Genomic DNA, 27,153 nt, shown 5'->3' on the forward strand with positions numbered 1-27,153 from the left:
TACAACATCATCAGCAGAGCTGGGGCACAGTGGAGAAGATGGCCAAAGACCGCCAGACGTGGAGAACATTTGTTGCTGCCCTATGCACCAGCCAGAGACGCAGGGATGAGTGAGAGATTCTTCTGAATGTTTGTGCTCAAGCATTTAGTCAACACACTGGGCGAATTTGACATCAAGGACATTGTGTCATAATATTAATAGGGCTGAGAATTACCAGGGACCTCACGATACCATCACGATCCTTAGGTGCCGATACGATATGTATTGAGATTATCACGATTCTATATGTATTGCGATTTGATGTTGCAAACATATTGCTCACTATATGTCTGAGACGAGAGCCATGACAAAACTAATTTTAAATCAGTCATGGAAATAATTGCTGAAAACATGTTGGTTCACCAATTATTATTATTTTTTATATTCTGTCACATACACCAGATAGGTGCAGTGAAATGTGTTGTTTTACAGGGTCAGCCATAGCAGAGATACTGGATATAATGACGAGATTCTTATGTCTCCTCCCGAACAATGGGATTCGTTGTCCAAAGAGCGGAACAGCGGGCTGTCAAACACCTGCCTATTCCTCTCTTTGGATTGGTGGATACATCTCGTTATTTGAATATTTGATGAGGGTTGTTGACGTCAACTGCCTGTTATCAATGGAGAGTGAGATGCTACGCTACCCTCCTGAATATGCATAGACTGTCTCAAATTACATGTTCATCTCAGATATAAAGTGTTGCCAGGATGTCACGTGCATCACACTTATCAGTACAGTTGTAACAACCTAAGCATTGCGAAATTTCTATTAGATCAAATAAGCAATTTATTTTTATCTTGACTAAATTCAACACATTGCCCCCCATACAAAAACTTCACTTGCTTAATAATCAATTCCCCAAAAAATGTTTTGTTATTACAAATTGATACTTGTAGTCAAAGTATCGCTATAATTTTACATTTTAGTCATTTAGCAGACGCTCTTATCCAGAGCGACTTAGTTAGTGAGTGCATACTGGCCCCCCGTGGGAATATCGTCCAAAAATTATTTGTGATATGTAACTATCAATTTTTTCCCCAATCACTAAATATGAACACACAGAACTACACAAAGTATTAAAACACGAAAATAAATAAGTAAAGTTGACATGAAGAAAAATCAAAAACAAGATGTCAGAATGTCTAAGTATTTTATTTTGACATGCTCATTGGCAATCTTGCTGCCACAGCACTGAAAATTATAGCAGTTACAGTATTGATATGATCCTATTCTCCAGTTCCTTTAAAACCAGTTAAACACCTCACATGAAGAAAAACGATCATGAGGGATAACATCTCACTTGACAGAAAACTACCTCAAGGGGAAAAAAGTAAATTTCAGCAAGTGCTGGTTTTTATAAAAAAGAAATATCTACTCTCTGGTGTCAAGTCTGCAGAATCAAATTTCACCACCAGGTCAAGTAAAATAAGCATTCAGTTCTCCAGTATTACACTCCCACACATTGTTTGATCAAGTCGATTCTTCCTGCATTGTCCTGAACTGGAGCCCTATTGGCCGATGCCTCTGTGATAGGCAGCCTACATCAGCCTATGAGGTTGATCCCTGGGCTCCCTGAAGCTGACATCACAGAGCAGTGAGAGGTGGTCGGAGGGGTAGTGGTATGAGGGCAGGCGGTCAGGTCCTATCTGTTCCTCAGTGGGTATGTCCAGCAGGGTGTCCACAGTGAAAGCACCATGAGAGTACCAGATGTAGTCCAGGGTACTGCAGCTCTCCCCTGAGGGACGGATCTTCCAGGTAGTGTAGGCCGGCTCTGTCTGCCCGTCTGCACTCAGCAGCTTATAGGCTGAGTCCAGACCCAGGGGGGAGGAGATAAAACGCCTGTACACGTCCTCCGAGGGCTCAGCGTTAAAGTCCCCACACACTATCAGAGGCACCCCCTCTGTCCCATTCCCTCCCCCAGCTCCCCTACTGACTGGGTCTGACCCAGCTGCCCGTGAGGTTATAGCCTTCAGGCTCTGCAGTAGGTCAGCCCCCTGGGCACCCCTCAGCCTCTCCCAGCCGCTCCTCGCCTTCAGGTGGGTCACGGCCACGCACAGCCTCTGGCCCGTCGCCCGGCAACGCAGCGTCTGCACGATGGCCACCTGGTTGGTAGGCAGCATCATGGCAGAGAGGCGCAGGTGGGAGGTGTGGAGAAGGCTGAAGCGGGCGTGGCGGTAGAAGAGAGCACAGCCGTCAGGGCCGTTGTTGCTGGCCACGTCCAGGCAGGGGGACCAGGGCTTGGGCAGGAAGGTGCTGTGGTAGCCCAGGCTGGCCAGGATGGGCTTGAAGGTGTCGTAGTAGTGGTCCACTTCCTGGAGACACAGGATGTCAGGGCGGTAGGTGAGGATCTCTTCCAGGATCAGGTACTTCCTCTCAGCCCAGTTCAGAGCTTCCAGAGGACATCGCACAAAGCCATCCTTACCCTCCCCTAGAGCTGAGAGGAGAGGAGAGGAGAGAGGACAGTTACCAGACATTAGCAGTAGACATTACTGTGTACCATTGTACACTTCTCCCCATTCCTGATCGAAAGACATTGTGAGCACTGATCAGTATCATGGTCTGAAGTCTTGAGAGCAACAGTGTCTTGGATATTCAGAGTGTACAAAACATTAAGAACACCTGCTCTTTCCAAGACAGACTGACCAGGTGAATCCAGGTGAAAGCTATGATCCCTTATTGATGCCACTTGTTAAATCCACTTCAAATCAGTGCAGATGAAGGGGAAGAGACAGGTTAAAGAAGGATTTTTAAGCCTTGAGACAATTGAGACATGGACTGTGTATGTGTGCCATTCAGAGGGTGATTTAAGTGCCTTTGAACGGGGTATGGTAGGTGCCAGGCGCACCGGTTTGTATCAAGAACTTTAACGCTGCTGGGTTTTTCACGCTCAACAGTTTCCCGTGTGTATCAATAATGGTCCACCACCCAAAGGACACCCAGCCAACTTGTCAGCATGGGCCAGCATCCCTGTGGAACGCTTTCGACACCTTGTAGAGTCCATGCCCCGATGAATTGGGGCTGTTCTGAGGGCAAAATGGGGTACAACTCAATATTAGGAAGGTGTTCATACAGTACATGTGCTGCTCTGGTGGTCTTCTGTAATCTATAGTACTCTATCATCTATCAGAGGTCTATGCACCTTGAGCTAGGATGTTCCACGTCATGACCCGTATGGACGGTGTGTGCTGCTGCTCATGGTTCCTGTATTGGTGCTGGTGTTTTGGGTCTGCAGGGTAGACCAGGTCCCTGTGTGGCCGGGCCGGCCGGTTCTGGAGGGCCTCCTCGCACTCCCTGAGCAGCTGGTCTGGGTCGGTCTGCTCTAGGCCCTCCGGGTCCTGGTCTGAGTCCTGGTGCTCTGGGTCTGGGCAGTAGTCCTTCTGGGCCAGGGGAGCACTGTTCAGGGTCTGGGCCAGGGTACCAAACAGCCTGCTGCTGCTACTGCTGCCCATCGGACACACTGAGGACACGGAGACAACATATTACAGAAATACATAACAATGTCCACATACAGTGTGTGCGCATAATCAAGCCTACATACAAACACACACACACACACACAGCTCATGAGACATTATGAAACAAGAGTGCAAAACTCCTGTCAAGTTACCCAGCAGTCAGCAGAGACTGTCTGTGGGGCAGATGTCTCTCAGGCTCTCACATGAAAGACCATGTCTGAATCAGACTAAATAGATAATCTGTAACCACTTGTATATGTAGCATGTAATATGCTCTTAGGTTGATGAGTCAACAGCTATACATTATTTTGCGCCGTTTACCAACACAATGCCCACAGATTAAAAAGGCTAGCACATTCATAGGACGACAGACAGACAGCTACTCCCTCGTGAGTTAGGCTCTGACTCATCCTCTAAATTCCTTGGAAGCCATTTTGTGAGCGAGAGTTGCTAGAAAAAGAATAGATAGAGTGGATCTAAAGAGAGACATATCAATAAATAAATAAATAAATACGCTTGATAGAACTGTGGTCAAACCCATCATCTCCATCCTTAGACTACATCACTGTGGTTTAGTGAAATCCTCACCAGTTTTGTCTCTGTCTGTCTGAGAACAACAGCACTCTACTCTAGCTCTATTCCTCTTGCTATTTTGATGACTCCTTCACTGTCTTTCTCCTCCTTATACTTCAGTTTCTTCAGATTTTTTTTCCCCTCAGTCGATTTTCGGACAATCTAACTCCTTCCACTTCAGTTCTCTGCTGCTTTCAGTTTCTGTCGTACTCAGTCTCTCTCCCCCTCTCAGTCTCAGTCTCTCTCCCCCTCTCAGTCTCAGTCTCTCTCCCCCTCTCAGTCTCTCTCCCCCTCTCAGTCTCTCTCCCCCTCTCAGTCTCTCTCCCCCTCTCAGTCTCTCTCCCCCTCTCAGTCTCTCTCCCCCTCTCAGTCTCAGTCTCTCTCCCCCTCTCAGTCTCAGTCTCTCTCCCCCTCTCAGTCTCAGTCTCTCTCCCCCTCTCAGTCTCAGTCTCTCTCCCCCTCTCAGTCTCTGTCTCTCTCCCCCTCTCAGTCTCTGTCTCTGTCCATCCCTCTGTTTTTGTTTCACAGTGTGACATTCCAGCTGGTGACAGTGTGAATGCTTAGACACAGTAAGTATGTCTGAGACTGACTAGAGGACGAGGGAAGGGAGAGAAACTAAGGAAGAAAGGAAGGAAGGATATGAGGCCATCACCATGGCTAGTCATATGTCAGCTGGAGCTGACAGACAGATGTATCCAGACACTTGAAAAACACACAGGAGTGGAAGGTGGACAGTAACACAGTCGCACACACACTGGTTTGGAGTGCAGGGGGCAAGCGTTGGCGAGTTACTCAATCCCCAGGACACAGTGTTCTAGTGCAGGATCATGTTTACACACTATAAACTCTCCAGAGAGAGAGAAAAGGACGGAGGAAGAGCTCAGTATTTATTTGCTACTATCTGCTGACCTCTAGTGGGGCTGCAGTTTCCATTCTGGAGTTATTACTTATTCGCCTCATCTGAAACATCTTTTTTTTTAAACCTACAGACACCTTTCAGATGTGAACACATGATATCTTCACATCTTCATACGACTATTTCTTAGAGCTCTCTTAAATATGGTCCAGACAATTATCTCAGTCGAACACTCAGTTTATCTGGTTGAGTTGAGTGATAAACAGAATCTCTCTCACACACACAGTTACTCACGTAGAGTCGATGGAGAAGAATCACACGTGCCCTCCTTTTAAAATCTTGCTTTTCGACTCATGCTCTACCCAGTGTCCAGGCTGTCTCCATGGTGTTAAATAGAGTACTCTCTCGTGTTTCACTCTCTCCCTCCTCTCTGTTTCGCTCTCCTCTTTCTCCAGGGGTTCTTTCTCCTGGGAGAGATTGGACTCTTCTGAAACTGATGTAATGACGTGAAAGAATGTTCCGGAGCAAGCGGATGTGACTGGACTGCTCTGTGTGTGTGAGAGAGTGTAAGAGACTGGACTGCTCTGTGTGTGTGTGTGTGTGTGAGAGAGTTTTCGAGAGACGGGGATTCTGCGAGCATTCCTGAATAGACCAGTGGCAGTCCCACTCTCCTCTCCTCATCCACACACTGCTCATCTGGCTGCCACAATGGCTTATTATAACTGTCCCGTGAGGGTCACACACATGGCATACAACCACGCACAGAGAGATATGGCACACACATCACAAATGATCAAATTAAATGAGAGAAGTGTGGCTTGTCCTTAGTTAATCTGTGTGATAGAGGAGAGACTCAACTGAGTGGGATGTGATTCAATAAGCTGACCCAGTCTGCTGCTGATAGAGCACAAAACACACTGGAATGCTTCAGGGCCCCATTTAGCACATGAGTAGTGAACTACTGCATGTACACTATGTAGAATGTACATACGGTATGTGGCATCCGAGTGTTGGTGTTTCCCAAACATAAGGTTAAAAATAGCTGGGAACACCAGTGGAGTGGACATGATGTTTCTGACTCAACTGAGAAAGAACATTATTGTATCTGTGTAGTCAGTTGGCTATACTTACTTTACTTACCATCTCCCTAGAGGACAAAAGCTAGAAGAAAGGAGACGGAGGAAACCCTTTCAATAATCGGTATGTAGGCCTACTCATTTATACTGTAGACCTAAAATCAGTTGTTCTCCATAAAAATACTGCAGTGACAGCACAGCAGGCCAGGCCCATCTACGGGCCTACATTTCAACTGGAGAGCAGAATCTCTCCATAGGAATGTTGGTGACATCAGCGTTGAATAAGAATCACATGACTGCTCCAGGCAATTATCAAATGAAGGATGGGAGCATGGCAGAGATTAGGCAGCCAGGTAGACTAAAATGAAAGCAGGTGTCTGACCCCCAATGCCCCTTGTACTCCTGTCCATGGATGGGAGGGAGATGTGAGGGGGAACACCAAAATAGCCTGGCCCCCTCATTTTCAGAGTGTTTGAGTGTGTGTGTGCGCGCCTGAGTCTGTGTGTGTCTGTGTGTGTGTGCTTGTGTGTGTTTGTTTCAAAGTTTGTCTCGTGCACAGGACACAGCAGGTGTAAAAAACAGTACAGTGAAATGCTTATTTGCAAGCTCTTTCCCAACAACGCAGTAATAAAACGAATAATGTAGGTAAGAAAACACACAATAAATACGAGAGAATAAAAAAATAATTGTGTGCATTCTTAAAGCTGGACTCTTTAATTGAAACAATAACAAAGTCACCCCGCCTGTGTTTTGGTAAACAGCTGAGGGATGGACCTGGAGAAATGTAAGCACTCACATTCAAAGTGAGAGCTATGTATGCAAGAACTGACCATCCATGATATCAAAATTATAGTTTTAACCATGTTGAGGCGAGACAGTGTTTGTTTACATTTACTTTGTTTACAAACATTGGAGTATAACAAGCTTATATGTTGGGCTCTGATGGGGCAGGACAGTAGAACTAAGCTCATGAGGCATTTATAAGTTATATTCTTCAAGAATCAAAGTCCAAAATGGATGTAGCAACTAAGGATTCTAGCTTTAATAAGGAAACCTTTCTCTTGAGTCGTAACAGTTATGCACCACTAATCTCATTAAAATAGGCAGCTCTCCAAGGGAGAAACCAAATGAAGCTCTTTTGGTTTATACTTTCTACCCCCCTCGTCATTAGATAAGTTTAACGCACTGGTGGAATCAAACCAATAAAATAATGTATTCCTCTGAGGATTTACCATTAGTGGGTGAATTTAGATGAAACCCCCTCAGCCACACACTAGACATTAATAATATATCAGTGTACTGTTAGCTGAGAGGTACAAGGGCTTCTCTCACCATTACCTGATTTTACAGACATGACAGAACCTAAAATAACTAAACCCTTCTGATCTCCTCCTCAGTTAGCCTTCACCTTTCAACCTCTGACTGTAACGACTCAGCAAAACTATTTAAACAAGGCAGGAAAAGGAGGTCACAGGTAGGAAAAGGTGCGCTGCCTGTTGTAATGAGATTAGTGTTGCATAACTGTAATGAGGTCACCTTTTATTTTTTAGTCAGACCTTTCTCCTGTCTTGTTGGAGCTATTTAGCTGAGTGGTAAAATGCAGATAGCATAGGAAGCATAATGCATCTCCAGCCTTTTTTTTACTACAGTAAATGGTTATAGGCTACATCAAGGGTCCCCAATTAGATTAAGCTGTGGGACAATTTTTTTTATTGAGCGGAGGGTCGGAACATCATAAATAATTTGTGCACTGCAAATTGACTGCAAGAAGCCCAAAAGATGCTTACATTGGGAACAGATTTCCTAAATTAAAATCACTGAGCTGATTTCCTGGTGATTTTACAGTCTTTAAAAGGGTTGGAAGCTAGAGTTTGCACAATATGCACCATTTCTCAACGTCATATGGAGAATCTACTCTGTGCTACCGCGTTCATATGCTAACTCGTTAGCTAGCGCAAGTTCGTCACATACTTTGTGGCTGTGTTATCTAGTGGGAACTCGTTAGCATGGCAGGCTCTGGTGCCTTCTTGCGCTAATTGTGTAGTACCTTGTCTGTTGTCTATTTTGTTTTGTCAACTTTTCAGCATGTTCTCTTTGAAGTAGGCTATGGTTGTTTTGTAACTTTTTCCACCTTGGCTTAGTGCTAGTGCGCTAGCTGACTGACATCTGGAATCTATCTATTTTGGGGTTCTCTCGCTATATAGCTATTGGATGTCCCTCACCGACTCTCCCTCAGCCCGGTGAAGCGCCCGCCTCCCCCTGGCTTTGGTAGCTAACTCAGCCTTTTAGCATCGGATGGGCCCCAGCCAACAATCTGTAAGTCTCTGCTCTCTCTTTGCTTTTGATCTGCGGTTCTGTTTTAGTTGTGTTCTATCTGGTCTCCAGTTGTTGGGCCCTGGCTTGCCGACCACAACTGTGGTGGTTGGCTAGGCTGGCTAAGCTAATAGCTAGTTGGCTAAAAAGCTCAAGTTAGCTGGCTGGCTAAGATAACCGCAAATAGCGAACATTCTTTAGGAATAGGCTGGCTTGCCGTGTCCTCCATATTACATCACACCCTGGAAAAACATTTTCCGACATGATCAGTTTTATGTAACTCCAAAAATAGAAAAGTGAGGTGTAACTTTGTACTGGGACGTTTGATGTGTATACTAATGCAAATCCATATGTTACCTGTGGTTACGATTATGTTACCTACCCTTTTAATGTCCAACAACGAAAATTGTAATATATAAAACATTTAAAATATAAATATTTGTTTATTTTTTCTTTAGAAAACTTGGGGGCCAAATAAAAAAAATCAGAATTCGGGCCGCCTATTGGGGAACCCTGGGCTACACCATGGGGTGAAAGTTGAGTCAGCCTAATCTTTCTATTCAGTCCCATTTACTAAACATACTGTAAGTAGAGCATTACACACAGATTAAACACAGCCCACATACTCATAAGGTCAGCCTTGGTACTATGCAGTGGTGCATTTGTCAATCGGGGTGGGTCTCAATCTTATATAAAGATAATCACCATAACCCTAATTGCTCAATGGTATCTTGAAACACACTAGACAGGTGATAGAAAATCAAACCTGTATGCTAGGAGGAAATAGCCTACCCATACAAATGTCATTTAATTTCTATGGAATACCTTCGTACTGTTTTTACTGCTCCAGTCCTTTGGGGTGAACAAGCTGTCCAGGACAAACAGTGTGAGGGAGAAAGGCCAAAAGACCACAGGAAAGGAGACCCCCTTTGAGGTGCCGAAGAGGTCAACCCGGAGCCTCTCAGTGGCACGGTTGTTGCGTAATGCTGTTCTGGTCAATCATTGTGTGAGCTCTGCAAGGGCTTTGGTGCTTTTGAACCAGTGTTAATTTCGTCAACAAAAATAGTGACTAAAATATCCATCAAACACCTATTTTTCAGTGGCAATTGACGAGACTATAACGGACTAAATAGACCTAGAAAAAACTATCACTAAACTAAAATTATTTTTCATTTCAGTTGACTAAAACGAGATTAAATTCTCAGTGACTAAATCTGACTACTAAGTGGACTGGACAAGAGTTTTTAGAGAGATAAGCACAATTGATAGCAGCATAGATGCACAGTTCTGTTCAGCAGTGGGAAGGACTTGCCACACCCGGCACACACAGCCTACATCAGCTGGTGAGCTGTGGGGGAGTATGCGATGAGTGTGGGCAGACAGGCTCAGCTCCGGCTCGGATTATACACATCGCCAAGCGACTCTTGCTTCCCTTTAGCTAACCAGTCACCACCAGCCTTCTAGTAAGCTACACTTTGCCTGGTTAAGAAACACAAGCTGCTTTACGAAATTAAAAACAATAGTAGCATTGAGTTAAGTCTAGCTATGTTTTTCTCTCTCTTGAGTATAGAAAAGTAGGCTGTCTTTGAATTTGTAGTCTTGCTCAACCCTCCCACTTTCCCCACTGCATTTCATAGCTAGGTTCTTTTTCTCAGAGAAAACGGCTTGATTCCTTACTGTTCAAAAGATATGACCCATAATACCAGCGCAACGTTTTTTCTGTCTATCGTGGATTGGCGTGCCGCATTTTACATTTATCCCGGGCCATTTTAAAACTAGGCTACTTGCGGACCGGACCGTTAACCATGTCTAGGTTACACCTTGTTCAGCCATGTTACCTCATTAGCTAGCTATAGCTAACAACCTGTGGCGTGTTCAGCAGGACGCAATGTTTTGTAACGTTCAGATATAAGCTATATAGAACAAACATGCCTCTCTGACATGTTGAATAAGGAATAACTTCGGCTCTACTCATGGAATTTCTATCTGCAACGTTCGAGAATGTTTTACAACTGAACGTGGCCCTGGTAACATTACCAGTAGCCTATATGCAAACATTTGGTGGCACAGAAAGAAAGGAAAAGGGATAGCAAAAATGTATTGACTAAATTCCTCTTGCCACTACACTAACTTTATTTTGAGTTAATGTGGACCCATTGACTCAGACCAGGACTCGATTCGGAGATGTGAATAAATCACTGGTCATTAGCCCCAGTTCTACTTTTGGACATCAATGTGGCGTCTGTGGAACGTTGATAACAATGGCGCGACTTCTCTCTCTCTCTCTGCCCACTGACAAAGAAATGATCAGTCTATAATTTTAATGGTAGGTTTATTTGAACAGTGAGAGACAGAATAACAACAAAAAAATCCAGAAGAACGCATGTCAAAAATGTTATTAATTGATTTGCATTTTAATGAGGGAAATAAGTATTTGACCCCCTCTCAATCAGAAAGATTTCTGGCTCCCAGGTGTCTTTTATACAGGTAACGAGCTGAGATTAGGAGCACACTCTTAAAGGGAGTGCTCCTAATCTCAGTTTGTTACCTGTACAAAAGACACCTGCCACAGAAGCAATCAATCAATCAGATTCCAAACTCTCCACCATGGCCAAGACCAAAGAGCTCTCCAAGGATGTCAGGGACAAGATTGTAGACCTACACAAGACTGGAATGGGCTACAAGACCATCGCCAAGCAGCTTGGTGAGAAGGTGACAACAGTTGGTGCGATTATTCGCAAATGGAAGAAACACAAAATAACTGTCAATCTCCCTCGGCCTGGGGCTCCATGCAAGATCTCACCTCGTGGAGTTGCAATGATCATGAGAACAGTGAGGAATCAGCCCAGAACTACACGGGAGGATCTTGTCAATGATCTCAAGGCAGCTGGTACCATAGTCACCAAGAAAACAATTGGTAACACACTACGCCGTGAAGGACTGAAATCCTGCAACGCCCGCAAGGTCCCCCTGCTCAAGAAAGCACATATACAGGCCCGTCTGAAGTTTGCCAATGAACATCTGAATGATTCAGAGGAGAACTGGATGAAAGTGTTGTGGTCAGATGAGACCAAAACCGAGCTCTTTGGCATCAACTCAACTCGCCGTGTTTGGAGGAGGAGGAATGCTGCCTATGACCCCAAGAACACCATCCCCACCGTCAAACATGGAGGTGGAAACATTATGCTTTGGGGGTGTTTTTCTGCTAAGGGAACAGGACAACTTTACCGCATCAAAGGGACGATGGCCATGTACCGTCAAATCTTGGGTGAGAACCTCCTTCCCTCAGCCAGGGCATTGAAAATGGGTCGTGGATGGGTATTCCAGCATGACAATGACCCAAAACACACGGCCAAGGCAACAAAGGAGTGGCTCAAGAAGAAACACATTAAGGTCCTGGAGTGGCCTAGCCAGTCTCCAGACCTTAATCCCATAGAAAATCTGTGGAGGGAGCTGAAGGTTCGAGTTGCCTAACGTCAGCCTCGAAACCTTAATGACTTGGAGAAGATCTGCAAAGTCCCTCCTGAGATGTGTGCAAACCTGGTGGCCAACTACAAGAAACGTCTGACCTCTGTGATTGCCAACAAGGGTTTTGCCACCAAGTACTAAGTCATGTTTCGCAGAGGGGTCAAATACTTATTTCCCTCATTAAAATGCAAATCAATCTATAACATTTTTGACATGCGTTTTTTTCTGGATTTTGTTGTTGTTATTCTGTCTCTCACTGTTCAAATAAACCTACCATTAAAATTATAGACTGATCATGTCTTTGTCAGTGGGCAAACATACAAAATCAGCAGGGGATCAATTACTTTTTTCCCCTCACTGTAGTGCCTGTTTTGCATGTTATTTTGGTATTAATACGTGTCACATATCAGTTTGCAAACAATTGAGTAAGGCAGCTCCAGAATGCAGGTGTTTCAGCCTAGCTCAGTGGTTTCGGTCGCGGTGGGGCAGCCTGCGGAAAATACGGAGCGTAGGTGTTGGTAATGTTCTCTAGTTGCGCCGTGATTAGCTCAGTGTTCTGTCACTCATGGGTGGGGACAGTACGTCACTGCCAAGTCTAAGGGTAGAGCTCGAAAATTCAAGCCCCTTGGGTGCTGCCATAAAGTTACATTAGAAGTGCCCAGCCAAGAAGGCTCAAGGTCATTGGCCACAGATAAAATGACTTCAAATCACGTTATATATACAGTAGCTTTGATTGGACTGATCATGTCAACATCATACTTTCAAAATCTTAGCTAGCAGTCATCATCATGAATCAATTCGACAATCTACTGGCAAATCCTTTTTAATCCTTGTCATATGAGAAATTATAGATAAAACGTATCGGTGCTCATCGGCCATTGGACATAAACATTACACAACAAGTTGGAAATCACAAATTCAACAATGAGTGGTTTGGAAGGAATCAGTGGCTAACTGGAAGCATTGCAAAACAATCACTAGCCTGCTATTCAGTGGAGTGGCTGTGTGGTCCTTCTTCCAAGTTTAAAATGATAAACATTCAACATTGGCCATGCTGTCAATGAAGTATGATTTGTGCCACGCTCAAAACAATTTAACTCGGAACTGCAAAAACTTGACTTCAGTGAGTTCAAGACAATTTTCCCAGCTCCGACTGGGAAAATACATTTTGAATGGTCATCCAACTCGGAATTGTAAATCCGGAATAGAGCTACGACCTAAAGATCAATGATGTCAACATGATTCAACCTTGTTTTTTTCTGAGTTCCTAGTTGTCTTGAAAGCACCATAAATCCAGAGAATGCCAGACTTTGATGACAAAATTTGCCCACGAAGGACCGCCACGCCACCTTCCCGTTCAAGTGAGCACAGCACAACAAGGTGAGTCCAAGAATTACATAAATTATGTAATATGCCAGGGAGATACAGTTGAAGTCAGAAGTTTACATACACTTAGGTTGGAGTCATTAAAACTTGTTTTTCAACCACTCCACAAATTTCTTGTTAACAAACTATAGTTTTGGCAAGTCGGTTAGGACATCTACTTTGTGCATGACACAAGTAATTTTTCCAACAATTGTTTACGGACAGATTATTTCACTTATTCCAGTGGGTCAGAAGTTTACATACACTAAGTTGACTGTGCCTTTAAACCTCCACAATTCTGGTTCATCCTTGGGAGCAATTTCCAAACGCCTGAAGGTACCACGTTCATCTGTACAAACAATAGTATGCAAGTATAAACACCATGGGACCACGCAGCCGTCATACCACTCAGGAAGGAGACACGTTCTGTCTCCTAGAGATGAACGTACTTTGGTGCGAAAAGTGCAACTCAATCCCAGAACAAGAGCAAAGGACCTTGTGAAGATGCTGGAGGAAACAGGTACAAAAGTATCTATATCCATAGTAAAACGTGTCCTATAGCGACATAACCTGAAAGGCCGCTCAGCAAGGCAGAAGCCACTGCTCCAAAACCGCCATAAAAAAGGCAGACTATGGTTTGCAACTGCACATGGGGACAAAGATCGTACTTTTTGGAGAAATGTAATCTGGTCTGATGAAACAAAAATAGAACTGTTTGGCCATAATGACCATTGTTATGTTTGGAGGAAAAAGGAGGAAGCTTGCAAGCCGAAGAACACCATCCCAACCGTGAAGCACGGGGGTGGCAGCATCATGCTGTGGGGGTGCTTTGCTGCAGGAGGGATTCGTGCACTTCACAAAATAGATGGCATCATGAGGAAGGAACATTATGTGGATATATTGAAGCAACATCTCAAGACATCAGTCAGGAAGTTAAAGCTTGGTCACAAATGGGTCTTCCAAATGGACAATGACCCCAAGCTAACTTCCAAAGTTGTGGAAAAATGGCTTAAGGACAACATAGTCAAGGTATTGGAGTGGCCATCACAAAGCCCTGACCTCAATCCTATAGAAAATGTGTTGGCAGAACTGAAAAAGCGTGTGCGAGCAAGGAGGCCTACAAACCTGACTCAGTTACACCAGCTCTGTCAGGAGGAATGGGCCAAAATTCACCCAACTTATTGTGGGAAGCTTGTGGAAGGCTACCCAAAATGTTTGACCCAAGTTAAACAATTTAAAGGCAATGCTACCAAATACTAATTGAGTGTATGTTTAATGTTGTGTTGTGTTTTGTAATGGCTTTGCTGGCATGCATCCCACTTTGTTTAGTTTTTTTGCCCCACCAAGATTTACATGCTAAAATCGCCACTGGACTTAATTATATTTTAGTCAAAATGATTAAGACTACACTAAATAAAATAAAAAGTGCCAAAAATTAAGTATTGAACTATCATGTTTATGGAAGGGACATGTGGCAAACAAACTAAAAACAATCAAACAACAAACAAGGGAGTGCTTTCTCTCTCTCTCTCTCTCTCTCACACACACACACACACGGTGAGTCAGTCACACATTATTTGGTAATGATTCAGCCTCTCTTACATATATGCCACGTTTTGAATGTCTGATTGAGGATGTAGAAGCACATACGAGACTTCACATAGGCCTAATCGGTTTGAATAATAATTCTGGCCAAACAAGAGAAATAACCCCCCCAAACCATAGGCTATATGGTTTATAATGTTATTTAAACAGAACCCAACAAAGTTTATTATGTAATTTAGCTTTTTTTTTTTTTTAAACAGACATGGTCTAAGAAGATGCCCCCTGGACACTGACAAAGCCTACCTGGTATAGAGCTCGCTGACGCGGGCGATGAGCCGCGTGATTTCACCTGTGGCTTGCCGCGTCTGCCGTCTTCTCCTCCGGTGTGACAGTACCGTGGAGCCGGGAGGGATAATTTCTTCGGAGGTGGCTGTTTCTTAGCTGCCGGCCCCAGGGAGGAGAGACAAAACGCTGCCAAGTCTCGGTGAAGGAACGAACACCGACGAGCCGGATTCATGCCTCGCGCCGGTTCTGCCACAACTAGTGTGGCCAAATGAATGAGAGAGCCGTGAGAAGCCTACCGTAATAGCCTCATTTCAGTCCCAACACTCGATAGTCCTGTCAAATTCCAACCATTTGCATACAAATAGCGATATAATTCTACGAACACAAAATTTTGGTTACTGCGGCTTTCTCTCACGTTTATACCAGTAACAAAGTAACCGGCAAATGTTTCATCATATTTCTGACAGGCTCTTTCAACTATAGTTTCGAGGGGGAATAACGAAGAAGGGTAATTTCAAAACCCTAAATACAGAGGTTGGAAAATATTTTGTCAATACAAATATATCTGTAGTAATTATTCATCTAAATATACCCTTAATCAAACCACATTACGTATTATATTGAGAGATTTAAAGCAACTTTCCCAAAGAACCCCCCTGATTCAATCTGCCAATGACTTGATCTGTACAGTAGAGTTTTCATGCTGCCACAAACAGGAAGAGGGCGGGTTTAAGGGTAGGGAGAGGGTGTGGTCTCACCTCTGAGCTAATCAGAGGTCAGTGCGCGTGTTGGAAAAACAGCACAATGACGCAAATCTCTCCAAACAAAACGCCATCTCTCCTCCCACTCCCACATGCTTATGCAATATCCTGTTATGTCAGCAACTGGACGTTTGGACTAGGCTAATAGCTTTCTAAAAACAGCTTGACCCAGAACATAGCCTACACAGTGAAATAAATTATTTATAGTTTATTATTAGTGAAATAAACAATATCAAATAAGGTAGGCCTAGTGAACAAAATAACCGTTTTACAAGGCATACTTAGGGCTTTTGCATTCAGATATTTCCTATCAATAACATACCCATTAAAATTGGGCATGCCAGATAATCTATGACATTGGTTACCAAACTTGTGGTCGGTACCCCATGTGGGGTCCCCTGAAATTGAAATGTTGCCCACTTGAGAAAATCTGTAATCTTATCAAACAAATGAAGAACCTTTTTCTCTTCAAATGGGTAGAGAATACAACCTTTTAGTGTCAACTAAGGACCTCTTAGACTATTACAATGTGCTTTCATGTAATTATTATGTGTTGAGGCAGCCCGTGGGACCTACAATTGAGTAAATATGAACACACAGCGTTAACCAAGGAATATCCTTTTTCCAAGTGGGGTCCCCTGCATTTTCTTGTGTCAATTTGGGGGCTTGCTATTTGCTGCCCTAACAACTATTGGATGATGGTTAAGTGGAAATAACTTATTATGTAATGTTGTTACATAATTTACCAGGCGGGTCATGGGTCTTCAGTAGGCAAAGTTTACTCCACTTAATCATTGATCAGGGGGATCTTTTACTTACACACCACCCAGACAGGGGTTTTGTAGTGCAGCAATCCTGCCTTGAAATATCTACATTTACGTAACATTGTTATGAACAGCAGAATAGACCAAACAAGAACAAATAGGAGATAACAGGTTTCTTGTTGCCTGAACATGTACGCTTTGCTGTAGAGAACAGGAGCTAAAGTAGAGAAAAAGTGCTACACGTTGGCACATAGGAGATGGATGAGCGTTATATTGTGTGTGTGTGTGTGTGTGTGTGTGTAATGCTGACAGGTGAGCGGCTCTCTCTTTCCGTTCTCAACACAAGGCTGCAGGTGGTAAAACTGATTACATTTTAATCTGGTTTCATTGAGGGGGACAATGGCTCTGTAAGTACAGCCGCTTGGCAGAAAGAGACAGAGATGAAAAAAGAGAGAGTGAAATCTCCCCAGCGAAAGTATCTCTCTCACTCAGGCCTATTAAATGATGAATTAGGAAATGTAATGGGTAAAAGAGGAGAACCAAGACGTACGCACGTGCATGCACAGACACACAGACACACACACACACACACACACACATTTCTCTCAATGGAACATGAGTGAACCTTAGCCCCAACCTGCGTAACCAAGACAGACTATCTGTAATGTATGTTTACCCACGGTTTGACCAAGCCCCTCATATGGCTGCCTTCTCGTCACCTCCCCACTGGGCACAGACATCATTTTAACGTCTAGTTTTCATTTACATCTGGTTGAGTTATTAACTAACGTGAATTCAACAAAAAATATCACCGTCATTGGATTTAGGTTAAGAGTTGGGTGAAAGAAATACGAAATTCCCTTAGGTTGATGACTTTTGCAAATCCAATCAGTATTCCACGTTGATTCAATGTCATCACATTTAAGTTTGTTGTTGAAATGACGTGGAAACAACTTTGATTCAACCAGTTTTCGCTCAGTGGGTCTCCTCTCTTTCACTTCTACCTCCTCTCTTTCTCATGGAAACTCTCTTCCATTCTTTCCCACTGATTTAGGGAGGGAACTAGCTAAAACGAGAACAACTTGTAAGTGAGATTTATACCTTGGTCTCACCTTCCCTTCCCTCATCACAGGATGAGCAGGCAGAGTTCCGCTCCCCTCAGCATGCTAACAGCTTACAGAACCTGAGCAGAGCTTTCTGTAATTAGTGTCTTTTTGAAGCCTGTCTGGGAGGGATTGCTGCTGTGCTGAGCAGGAGAACAGGAGGACTTAGAGGGCATACAGCAGATCCTTACCCTAACGAGCATGCTCCACAGCACTGGCTCCAGCAGAGAAACCTGCTACCCGTAAAATGTGTGTTAGGTGTTTGATGAATGTGTTTCCTTTGAAAAGAGAGATTATGGTTCAGCCACTCTGCGCTAATTATTACTCGTCGGTCTGACATGAGAAACATGCATTCATTTCTCTTCATCTGTCCCAAAAGAGCTTTTAGATCTTGGGAAACATGAGGAAAAATAAGACTGTCGAGGAGGGGTGGGAGAGAGAGACTCAAGGAGCTCATTTATCTTCATGAAGAGTTTGTGCACATAGGTACAGAACCAGACACACAAGCATAGAGTAGCTACCTAACACACGATTCAACAAGAGAAAGATTCAGCTTGATAAATGACAACAACTAACATCAAATGTTAGGCAGTGTCAGTATGGTGAACAGAGTGAGAGTTTTTGACCTTGGCTTCTAGTGAGTGGTTTATGAATGACCCGTACTAGCCTACTTAACATAAGAGCATTTCCTCATGATTTTCCAAGCCATTGCCTTGGACATGCTGATAAAGCAAAAATGGCTTATTGTGTGTGTGCGCGCATATGCAGGTTATGGCCAATGGCCATTGACTTGCCCCCCTGTCTGACACTAACCTTCTGGTGCATTAACCATAACAGGGCCCTCAGTCATTTAAGTAGAGTTTTAGTGGACTCCCCATTTAGACTGATACACATTGAATGTGATCTGACATTACTATTAGAGATTTGGTTGACTGATGTAGGCTACTAACATTAGCCTAATTGTATGAAAAAGAGGAACTGAGCGTCTAACCACTGAATCAAGAGCTTATCGTCTCTATATAAGTAGATTGGCTGGTGTTCAGTGGTGGTTATATTTGCACGGAGAACAGCTATCACGAATCACATTTAAAACTGCTAGACTGGATAATTTAGGTGTCAATTTTGATATTTGATCTATTACAGATGATTGAGCGTGGTGTGTGTGTGCTGCAGATTATGTGCAGTTTTGAGAGATTATACAGGTTATATCTGTACTCAGCACTGGGTGGCGCTCCAACCCCACATTTGACTGCCGTTCTGACAAGTGCTCAGAAAAACAGAAAACACTATTCCATTATCAAGTGCCACACCAGAAATTGGTGTTTTCTACATAAATATACCATATGGTATGCTCTATGTCAAATTACATAGTAGGCCTAAAGTCTTGATACGTGTAGTGTTGAATTGACACGTACATGAACACACATCTGATATGTAGTTCCAGGACTGAAGCTGTGTCTGTGGCACAATGGTCATTTGTCTCTCTCTCTCTCTCTCTCTCTCTCTCTCTCTCTCTCTCTCTCTGTATCTCTCTCTGTATCTCTCTCTGTATCTCTCTCTCTCTCTCTCTCTCTCTCTCTCTCTCTCTCTCTCTCTCTCTCCTCTCTCTCTCTCTCTCTCTCTCTCTCTCTCTCTCTCTCTCTCTCTCTCTCTCTCTCTCACTCTTTCTCTCTCTCTCTCTCTGACCTGTTGAACTTTCTATAATTCCCTGTATTACTAACTCATCGTTCTGAAGACGTCTGATATCCAGAGAGAGATCAGACACTGTGAGTCATCTGTTCATCATGTTGGAGCACACACAGTGGCATAGATATGGAATAAACTCAATTCAATCTGAACATATAAACAGTAATAAAAGTGATGCCCTGAAGCAGCTCTCCTAACAGACACACAGATAGCTAGGGCATACATACAGACAGACACAGGATTGTACTGTGAGACTATCGATTATTTTTCTCTCCGCTGTTAGACATTGCCTGCATTGATTAATTCTCCCTGTGTAGCGGAGGTGTTGGCTGAGTGAGGATGTTGCCTGAGGGAGCAGAAAAGAGAAGAAAATATTCAAAAACAGAAAGCAGCCATGGGTGCCTACTCCCATCTCCTGTTGAGCTGTGGTGTGGCCTGACGAGACAAGAGTGGGCTGCCAAGGTCGCAGGGGGACACTTTCTGAATTCAAGAAAGCTTTTTGGAACACAACACAGATGCACTCTCGGCTCCTGCTATCGCCTCTCTTTGCCTCTCTCTCTACATTTGGACATTTCTCTTTTCCTGCCGTTCTTCTCTGGTGGAGGAGAAGTTCTTAACGCAGAGGCGTCTGAAAGGAAGATGACATGTTGTGTTGTAGCTGAAGGCTGGAGGCTACAGAGGCTCCTTCCAGGACAGACTCAGCTCCTCGTACAGACACTCACAACCAACAGTTTTTTGATGAGTTTGACGTCTTTCCGCTTGACATCTAAATCAAAAGGGTCGAGCGCTCTGAAAGCTCAGGCAGAATCCACAGGGGATAACTTTGATCTTTGTGTGTGTTTCCACCTCCTCTCTCTTTTCCTCTCATTCCTATTTTCCTCTTCCTCCCCTCTCTGTGATTGATCGATTTTTCACTGAGTGTGTGCAGGTGCTAACACGACCCAACCCATCAACCCTTCATCCTGCACCTCTCCTTCCCTCTCTCTTTCTCCTTCTATCTCTCTCTTTCTCCCCCCCCCCTCTTTCTCTCTCCCTCTGAACATGGTCCCTGTTCTCCTCCTCTGATGCTGAGAGGACAGGAGGAAAAAATTGGAAAAAATCTATGCTGGAGGAGATTAGCTTTGAAGAGTGTATGTTTCAATACATGTGTGTTTGTTGTGTGTGTGTGTGTGTGCGTGTACGTGCAGTGGAGGTGAGTGGTGAAAAGGTGTGAGAGACAGCTCAATTAGTGTATTCAAAGGGGAGAATGAATATGTCAGAGTATATGTATGTGCGTGTATTGGTGTGAAAGGTGAATGAACAGCCTGGTCACACGCAGATTTCTGACATTTGAGAAGGTTCTGAGGACGTCGATATATGCCTTCCTCAGCGGTCATGATGCTCAGAACCAGAGCGTGCTGCTTAGACCATTGCACCATGGCAGTTCACAATTCTCCAGCACGCAGGGAGAATATTTGATGAAACTAAATGGAAACAGCAAATCTTTGAAAATGATTTAGTTTTATGCTTTCTGAGGCATTGACACTCAAACAATTTCACGCACGCACGCACACACACACACACACACACACACACACACACAACCAAACCTACATATACAGAATACAAACATCTCTCTTATCGCAGACCAGGATCCCAGCCCATATTTCCTCCTTCTCTCCCTCATCTATCTCCTTGTCTGTGATTAGTACGGTACTATGAGTCAGTGTCCTGTGGGCTCTGGCTGTCCTCTGTTTTGTATTCAGGGTCGTTGAAAGTTAACCAGTAGAGTACGCTTTTCATACAACAGCCTCCATTACATGGGCTAATGAGAAAGGACTGAATACACATGTACTGGTACTCACACATAATGCATGCACTTACGCATATGCACACACACATTACACATGCATGCCAGAGGAGGCTGGTGGGAGGAGCTATAGGAGGATGGGCTCATTGTAATGGCTGGAATGGAATTAATGGAACAGAGTTAAACATGTGGTTTCCAAATGTTTGACACCGTTCTATTTATTCCATTCCAGCCATTACAATGAGCCCGTCCTCCTATAGCTCCTCCCACCAGCCTCCTCTGATGCATGCATACACACACTCTGTTTTACCTGCAGCTTGAGTAGGCTATTTATCAATTAACATTATAACTGAATTTTGTTCCCCAAGAAGAACATGAATAGATAATCTTCTAGGTTTAGAGGAAGAGTAGCAGATACGCCATTGCTCCAGGCTGCTTATATATTACTGTAAACTAACCACTTCTTGTCTTGCAATCATCTCCAACTCACTTTTATCCTCCAGCCTTTCTTTCTAGAGTACCCTCCCTCTCTCCCTTCCTCTCCTCCTCCCTGCCTCTCTCTGTATCATCTCTCTCTTTCTCCTCCCCGCCTCTCTCTGTATCCTCTCTCTCTCCTCCCTGCCTCTCTCTGTATCATCTCTCTCTCTCCTCCCTGCCTCTCTGTATCCTCTCTCTCTCCTCCCCGCCTCTCTCTGTATCCTCTCTCTCTCCTCCTCCCTGCCTCTTTCTGTATCCTCTCTCTCTCCTCCCTGCCTCTCTCTGTATCATCTCTCTCTCTCCTCCCTGCCTCTCTCTGTATCCTCTCTCTCTCCTCCCTGCCTCTCTCTGTATCCTCTCTCTCCGTTCAGGGAAAGGAAATAGCATATAAACACATTCAGTGTTATGAATTAAATATGTAAAATAAATAATGTATTCTTCTGTTATTGGGTTTCATTGTCATCCCTTTATGCAAACTGTGTTGTGAGGCAACTACTTGAGTTGTGTTGCTGGCCCATTAAATTTGATTGTTACCTCAGTTACATGAAGTTTATTAAAATGTCCCTGGCTGGCTCTGCTCTGGCATGTGTTAAGTTGGTTATTTTTAGAGGGTGGTAATGGCTTACAGATTGTAGCGGGTTGCAGAACAGATGCCAGAACTTTGTAATAAGACTTAATGGAATATGAACCTTCAGATTTGCTCTTGTTTCAGAAGTGCTGTGTGAGTCTCTCTCTCTCTCTCTCTCTCTCTCTCTCTCTCTCTCTCTCTCTCTCTCTCTCTCTCTCTCTCTCTCTCTCTCTCTCTCTCTCTCTCTCTCTCTCTCTCTGTGTTTGTCTATGCATGTGTGACTAGGTGTGTCATTCTCTTTGATCCTTCTCTCTCTCTTTTCTCCTCTTGCCTCTAGATAAGTAGCTGTTTATCAAACAAGGAAAAAAAGATGGATACTAGCATAGGAATTGCTGTTAGCGATTCGGGAAATAGGAGAAAAGTTTTATTTCAGTTCTTCATGTTTGCAGGAAAACAAAAAGATGATTCTCATTTGAAAGCATCACTCAGAGATGTGGAAGTTATGTCTGGCACATGTATGCCACTACAATAAGTAGAGATGGCTTTTTAGAACAGGGACTCTGAAGAGGCTGTGGCCTTTCCCAGTCTATTGGTGATAACTGTTGGTCAAACATAAGGGAGAAATCCTTTTGATAACAGAGGCCATTGAATGTTTTCAGTACAACCAGTAGTATAACAAAGCTCCCTCACAAATATGAATAGCTGACACAGTAACAGATTTCCATTTATTTGAAGTCTCCTCTTCTCTCTATGACCTTGACAAGCCAGCCAACTGCCCTTGACTGAAGTTCCAGTGTTTTACTCCAACACCTTCATGCTGTGACTGTTAGGGCTGCTTTCCTTTTATGTGAAACATTGAAATGTAGTTGTGCCACAGAAGATTCTATAAGTGTGAATCCAAAGGTTTGAGTGTGAGTGATTCTGCCTCTCCCATTCCTCTCTTTTCCTCAACCCCCCCCCCCCCTCTCTCTCTCTCTCTCTCTCTCTCTCTCTCTCTCTCTCTCTCTCTCTCTCTCTCTCTCTCTCTCTCTCTCTCTCTCTCTCTCTCTCTCTCTCTCTCTCTCACTCTCTCCCCTTTCCTCTTCCCCCTCTCTCCTCATCCCCATCCCTCTCTCCCTCTCTCTCACACCCTCTTGCTCTTTGTCTCTCTCCTTCTCTCTCTCCCCGTCCCATCCTCTGTCTCTCATCCTCTCCACCCCTCTCTCTCAGCAGACCGTGTTGAGATAGATCGAGGCGCTCTGCAAATGGAAGTTCAAATATTTGAATTTGAATTAGTCAAGAATACGTTGTTTTGAAACGTGGGCCTTGACTTTTATAATCAGATGGCGTGCTTTTATATTGGTCAGTGTCCTGTGCACGCGCGCGCACACACACACACACACACACACACACACACACACAGACAATCACACTCCTCTCCGTTTCAGGTGTGTGCTGTTTCTCCCTCTGAGTTTCCAACTCATTTAACTTGATCAGTTCATTAAGGCCCCCTAATGAGTGCTTATTTACGAGAGAGAGCAGATTGCCTCGACTGGCTCACAATCTAATTGGGAGGGGAGAGAGGGCAAATCAAAAAAGAAGAGAGAGAATGAGAGAAAGGGGAAGTGAGTGATGTGAAAAACAACCTTCAGCGATTCTCAGAGACATGCTGATTGAAAACCAAGCAGACTGTGTGTGGGTGTGTTTGCATGTGTGTGTGTTTTTGTGTGTGTGTGTGTGAGAAAGAGAGAGAGAAAGAGAGATGAGCTCATGCTGTGTGTGTGTGTGTGTGTGTGTGTGTGGTGTGGGAGGGTGTTTTTGGGAACATATTGGTTCTCGTTGTGAAACAAAAACATTTAATGAGACAATTTTGTGGATGGTTCCTATTCAGCAGTAATTGACCCTTGAACTAACTTTTAGAGAACCCTGCCATTTCTCAGGTACAAAGGTCACCAACGTCACACACACACATTCTTCTCTGGACGCCCGCAAGGTCGGAGTTCCGCTCCCCCCTAATATAAAATAAAAAATAGAATGCGTCAGCCAGACAGCCACTCACAAAGTATAGACTACCGATTGCTGTCCATGGTGATGAAATTGCTTCCTGTCTATGCGGCTGCCTATCGAATCGATGATAGGCTTTCTGTGGTGCCAGGGCATGTAGCCTATAGCTTTGCTTTAGCTAATGGATAAATATTTATTGGTAGAACTATTTGATCATAATTTTCTCATGTTAAGCCTAACATTTCACGAAGCTATACATGGTGTCACCAGGCTGCCATTTAGACTGCTGGCTGGCGGCAATAATGTCATTAATGGTTCAGTAATTCAAGTTGAAAATTCAAACATTGCAGATTGTAAAATGTATTGTTGAAGCAACAGCGTATTAATCAGCTACCAATAGATTTTGTATCATATACAACTGTCCTGTATAGGCTACCTGAACCTACATGATATGAGCCGACCTTCCGCTCTCTCCCAGCTTGGATAGAAAGTTGTTGTGCGTAAAACCAGTCTAATAAAACCCCCTAAGGTCGATGTCCGTACCCCCGTGGAAACCTAATTAGCATAATACAAAAATATGTCAGTTTAAGCCATTGGATGTGTCTCAATCTACAACATCTGCCTATGTAACACTTCCGGATCTATGGTGAAAGATGACAGAGCTAGAGCGGTGTTTGTCAGACCATGAGACATCCCGAAAATCGGTCTTCACACAAAATCGTTTGTAGCGTCCGAACGGTTAGCCTACAAACTATTACCTCTCTATGGAAAGATGAGACTCTCACGAACACAATGGTGTTCTCCATTTTGCTCTACGAACCCCACAAGTGTCTTGGGACTCCTCTGAAGTCGGTACAGCCGATCTGCCAACTTCTGTCTGTAGCGTCCGATCTGTTTGGGCTACACACTAATATGACCCCTCTGCGTAAAGGTGAGACTCTCACGAACACATACAGTACCAGTCAAAAGTTTGGACACACCTACTCATTCAATGGTTTTTCTTTATTTTTACTATTTTCTACATTGTAGAATAATAGTGAAGACATCAAACTATGAAATAACACATATGGAATCATGTAGTAACCAAAAACGTGTTAAACAAATCAAAATATTTTAGATTTTAGATTCTTCAAAGTAGCCACCCTTTGCCTTGATGACAGCTTTGTACACTCTTGGAATTCTCTCAACCAGCTTCATGAGAAATGCTTTTCCAACAGTCTTGAAGGAGTTCCCACATATGCTGAGCACTTGTTGGCTACTTTTCCTTCACTCTGTGGTCCTGATTGACTGACCTTCATTTCTTAAAGTAATGATGCACTGTCGTTTCTATTTGCTTATTTGAGCTGTTCTTGCCATAATGTGGACTTGGTCTTTTACCAAATAGGGCTATCTTCTGTATACCACCCCTACCTTGTCACAACACAACTGATTGGCTCAAACGCATTAAGAATGAAATAAATTCCACAAATTAACTTTTAACAAGGCACACCTGTTAATTGAAATGCGTTCCAGTTGACAACCTCATGAAGCTGGTTGAGAGAATGCCAAGAGTGTGCAAAGCTGTCATCAAGGCAAAGGGTGGTTACTTTGAAGAATCTCAAATATAAAATATTTTGGTTTGTTTAACACTTTTTTCGTTACTACATGATTCCATATGTGTTATTTCATAGTTTATAATGTAGAAAATAGTAAAAATTAAGAAAAACCCTTAAATGAGTAGGTGTGTCCAAACTTTTGACTGGTACTGTACATGTGGATTGTTTTGCTCTATGACACACACAGGCCTCACAAGACTCGTCTGAAGGTCCCTGGTACCAGTCAAAAATATTAATGGAAGTATAACTTTTTTTTAATGGAGACTGTTCAGTGCCAAAAACAAAGGGTTAAATACATGTCCAAAAAAATAACAAATGTTTCCTGATCTTTCTTATATCTCTCAGATATCGGCCAGACACTTCAGAACAAACTTCCTTCCGATTTTTTTGGGGGACTATCTGTTGTTCCATGTAGTAAATGTGTTATTCAATGTGTCTGTATAGGCTAATACCGTAGCACTAAGGTCAAAGGTAATTTTCCATCAAATAATTTGTTTACATATTTTTTGGATACTTCAAGGGGTCTTACAATTCAAAATCAAATAGCTAAATGATCCTTGGTATGAACTTCTTAAAACAATTCCATATAGCTTAGTAGTAACCCCCCCTCCCCCGGCTTAGACAGGGCTTAGACTCTTATGGGTTAATGCCAAATAATACAGTCAGTCCACCCTCAAAACATTAGCTTATTATGGATTGTTTCATTATGCAGTGTACTATCTATAGCTATATATAGTATTTAGCTGCTTTTTATAAAAAATGACACATCAAATAGCCTAACAATGAAGAAAAAAGCAGTCAGCTTGAGGATAAATTCAGCCACTATTTATTGTTGGGCTCAGCGGGCTTTGTCTGGCTAATAGCCTACACAAATGGGATGCGATCAAGGTAAATTACATTTAATCAAATTAAATTAAATCCAACTTGAGATACTCCCCTGGTCTCCTGAAGAGCTCCTTGCTGCTTCTCTCTCTATGTCTCCTTTTCTATTTCTTTCTCTTACGTCTCTCTGTGTTTGTGCTTGTCTCTCTTTTTTTCGACGTAGAGGCCCATAGTAGCTAGAGTATGCGACTGCGCCGCCTTGCATTTTTGTGAGCAAATGTTTTCACCACAGCCTGTAGGTCCAGGTTGCTGGCCCGACTGTTTTCTATAGGCCTACTGAGTATTGCCAACCCAGACAGTCTTTCCTGATACATTGTGCATTATATGTCCATTGCGCTGCATACAATTTAAAGAGATAAGGGACTGTTGATATTGCAACTATACAACTCAACTCGGGGGCTGCAGGGGCGTCCGATACGCCAGTGCATCCTTTTAGAAACACAGAGAGGATTATCATCATGACTCATACGTCTGTGTTGATTCTCTCTCCCTGGCTGTGCCCACACTCCTCCTCTCCCAGACTGAAACAGAGCACAGACTGGAGACTGGAAAAAGAGATATGAGTC

At 43.5% G+C, this 27,153-nt stretch overlaps 1 protein-coding gene across 1 annotated transcript; it reads right to left on the reverse strand.

Moving 5' to 3' along the window:
• Positions 1–1,176: 1,176 nt before the first annotated feature.
• On the reverse strand, positions 1,177–15,665 carry nocta (nocturnin a). The gene is made up of 3 exons (XM_084150271.1): positions 14,998–15,665; positions 3,183–3,500; positions 1,177–2,477 (listed from the first exon to the last, which is right to left on the reverse strand). Exons 1-3 carry the CDS (start codon positions 15,209–15,211, stop codon positions 1,582–1,584), a joined length of 1,428 nt encoding a protein of 475 aa, XP_084006397.1. The 5' UTR covers positions 15,212–15,665; the 3' UTR covers positions 1,177–1,581.
• Between the last annotated feature and the right edge of the window lie 11,488 nt (positions 15,666–27,153).

This window comes from Coregonus lavaretus (assembly GCF_964263955.1).
Source record: "Coregonus lavaretus genome assembly, chromosome: 32".
Taxonomy (NCBI): Eukaryota; Metazoa; Chordata; class Actinopteri; order Salmoniformes; family Salmonidae; genus Coregonus; species Coregonus lavaretus.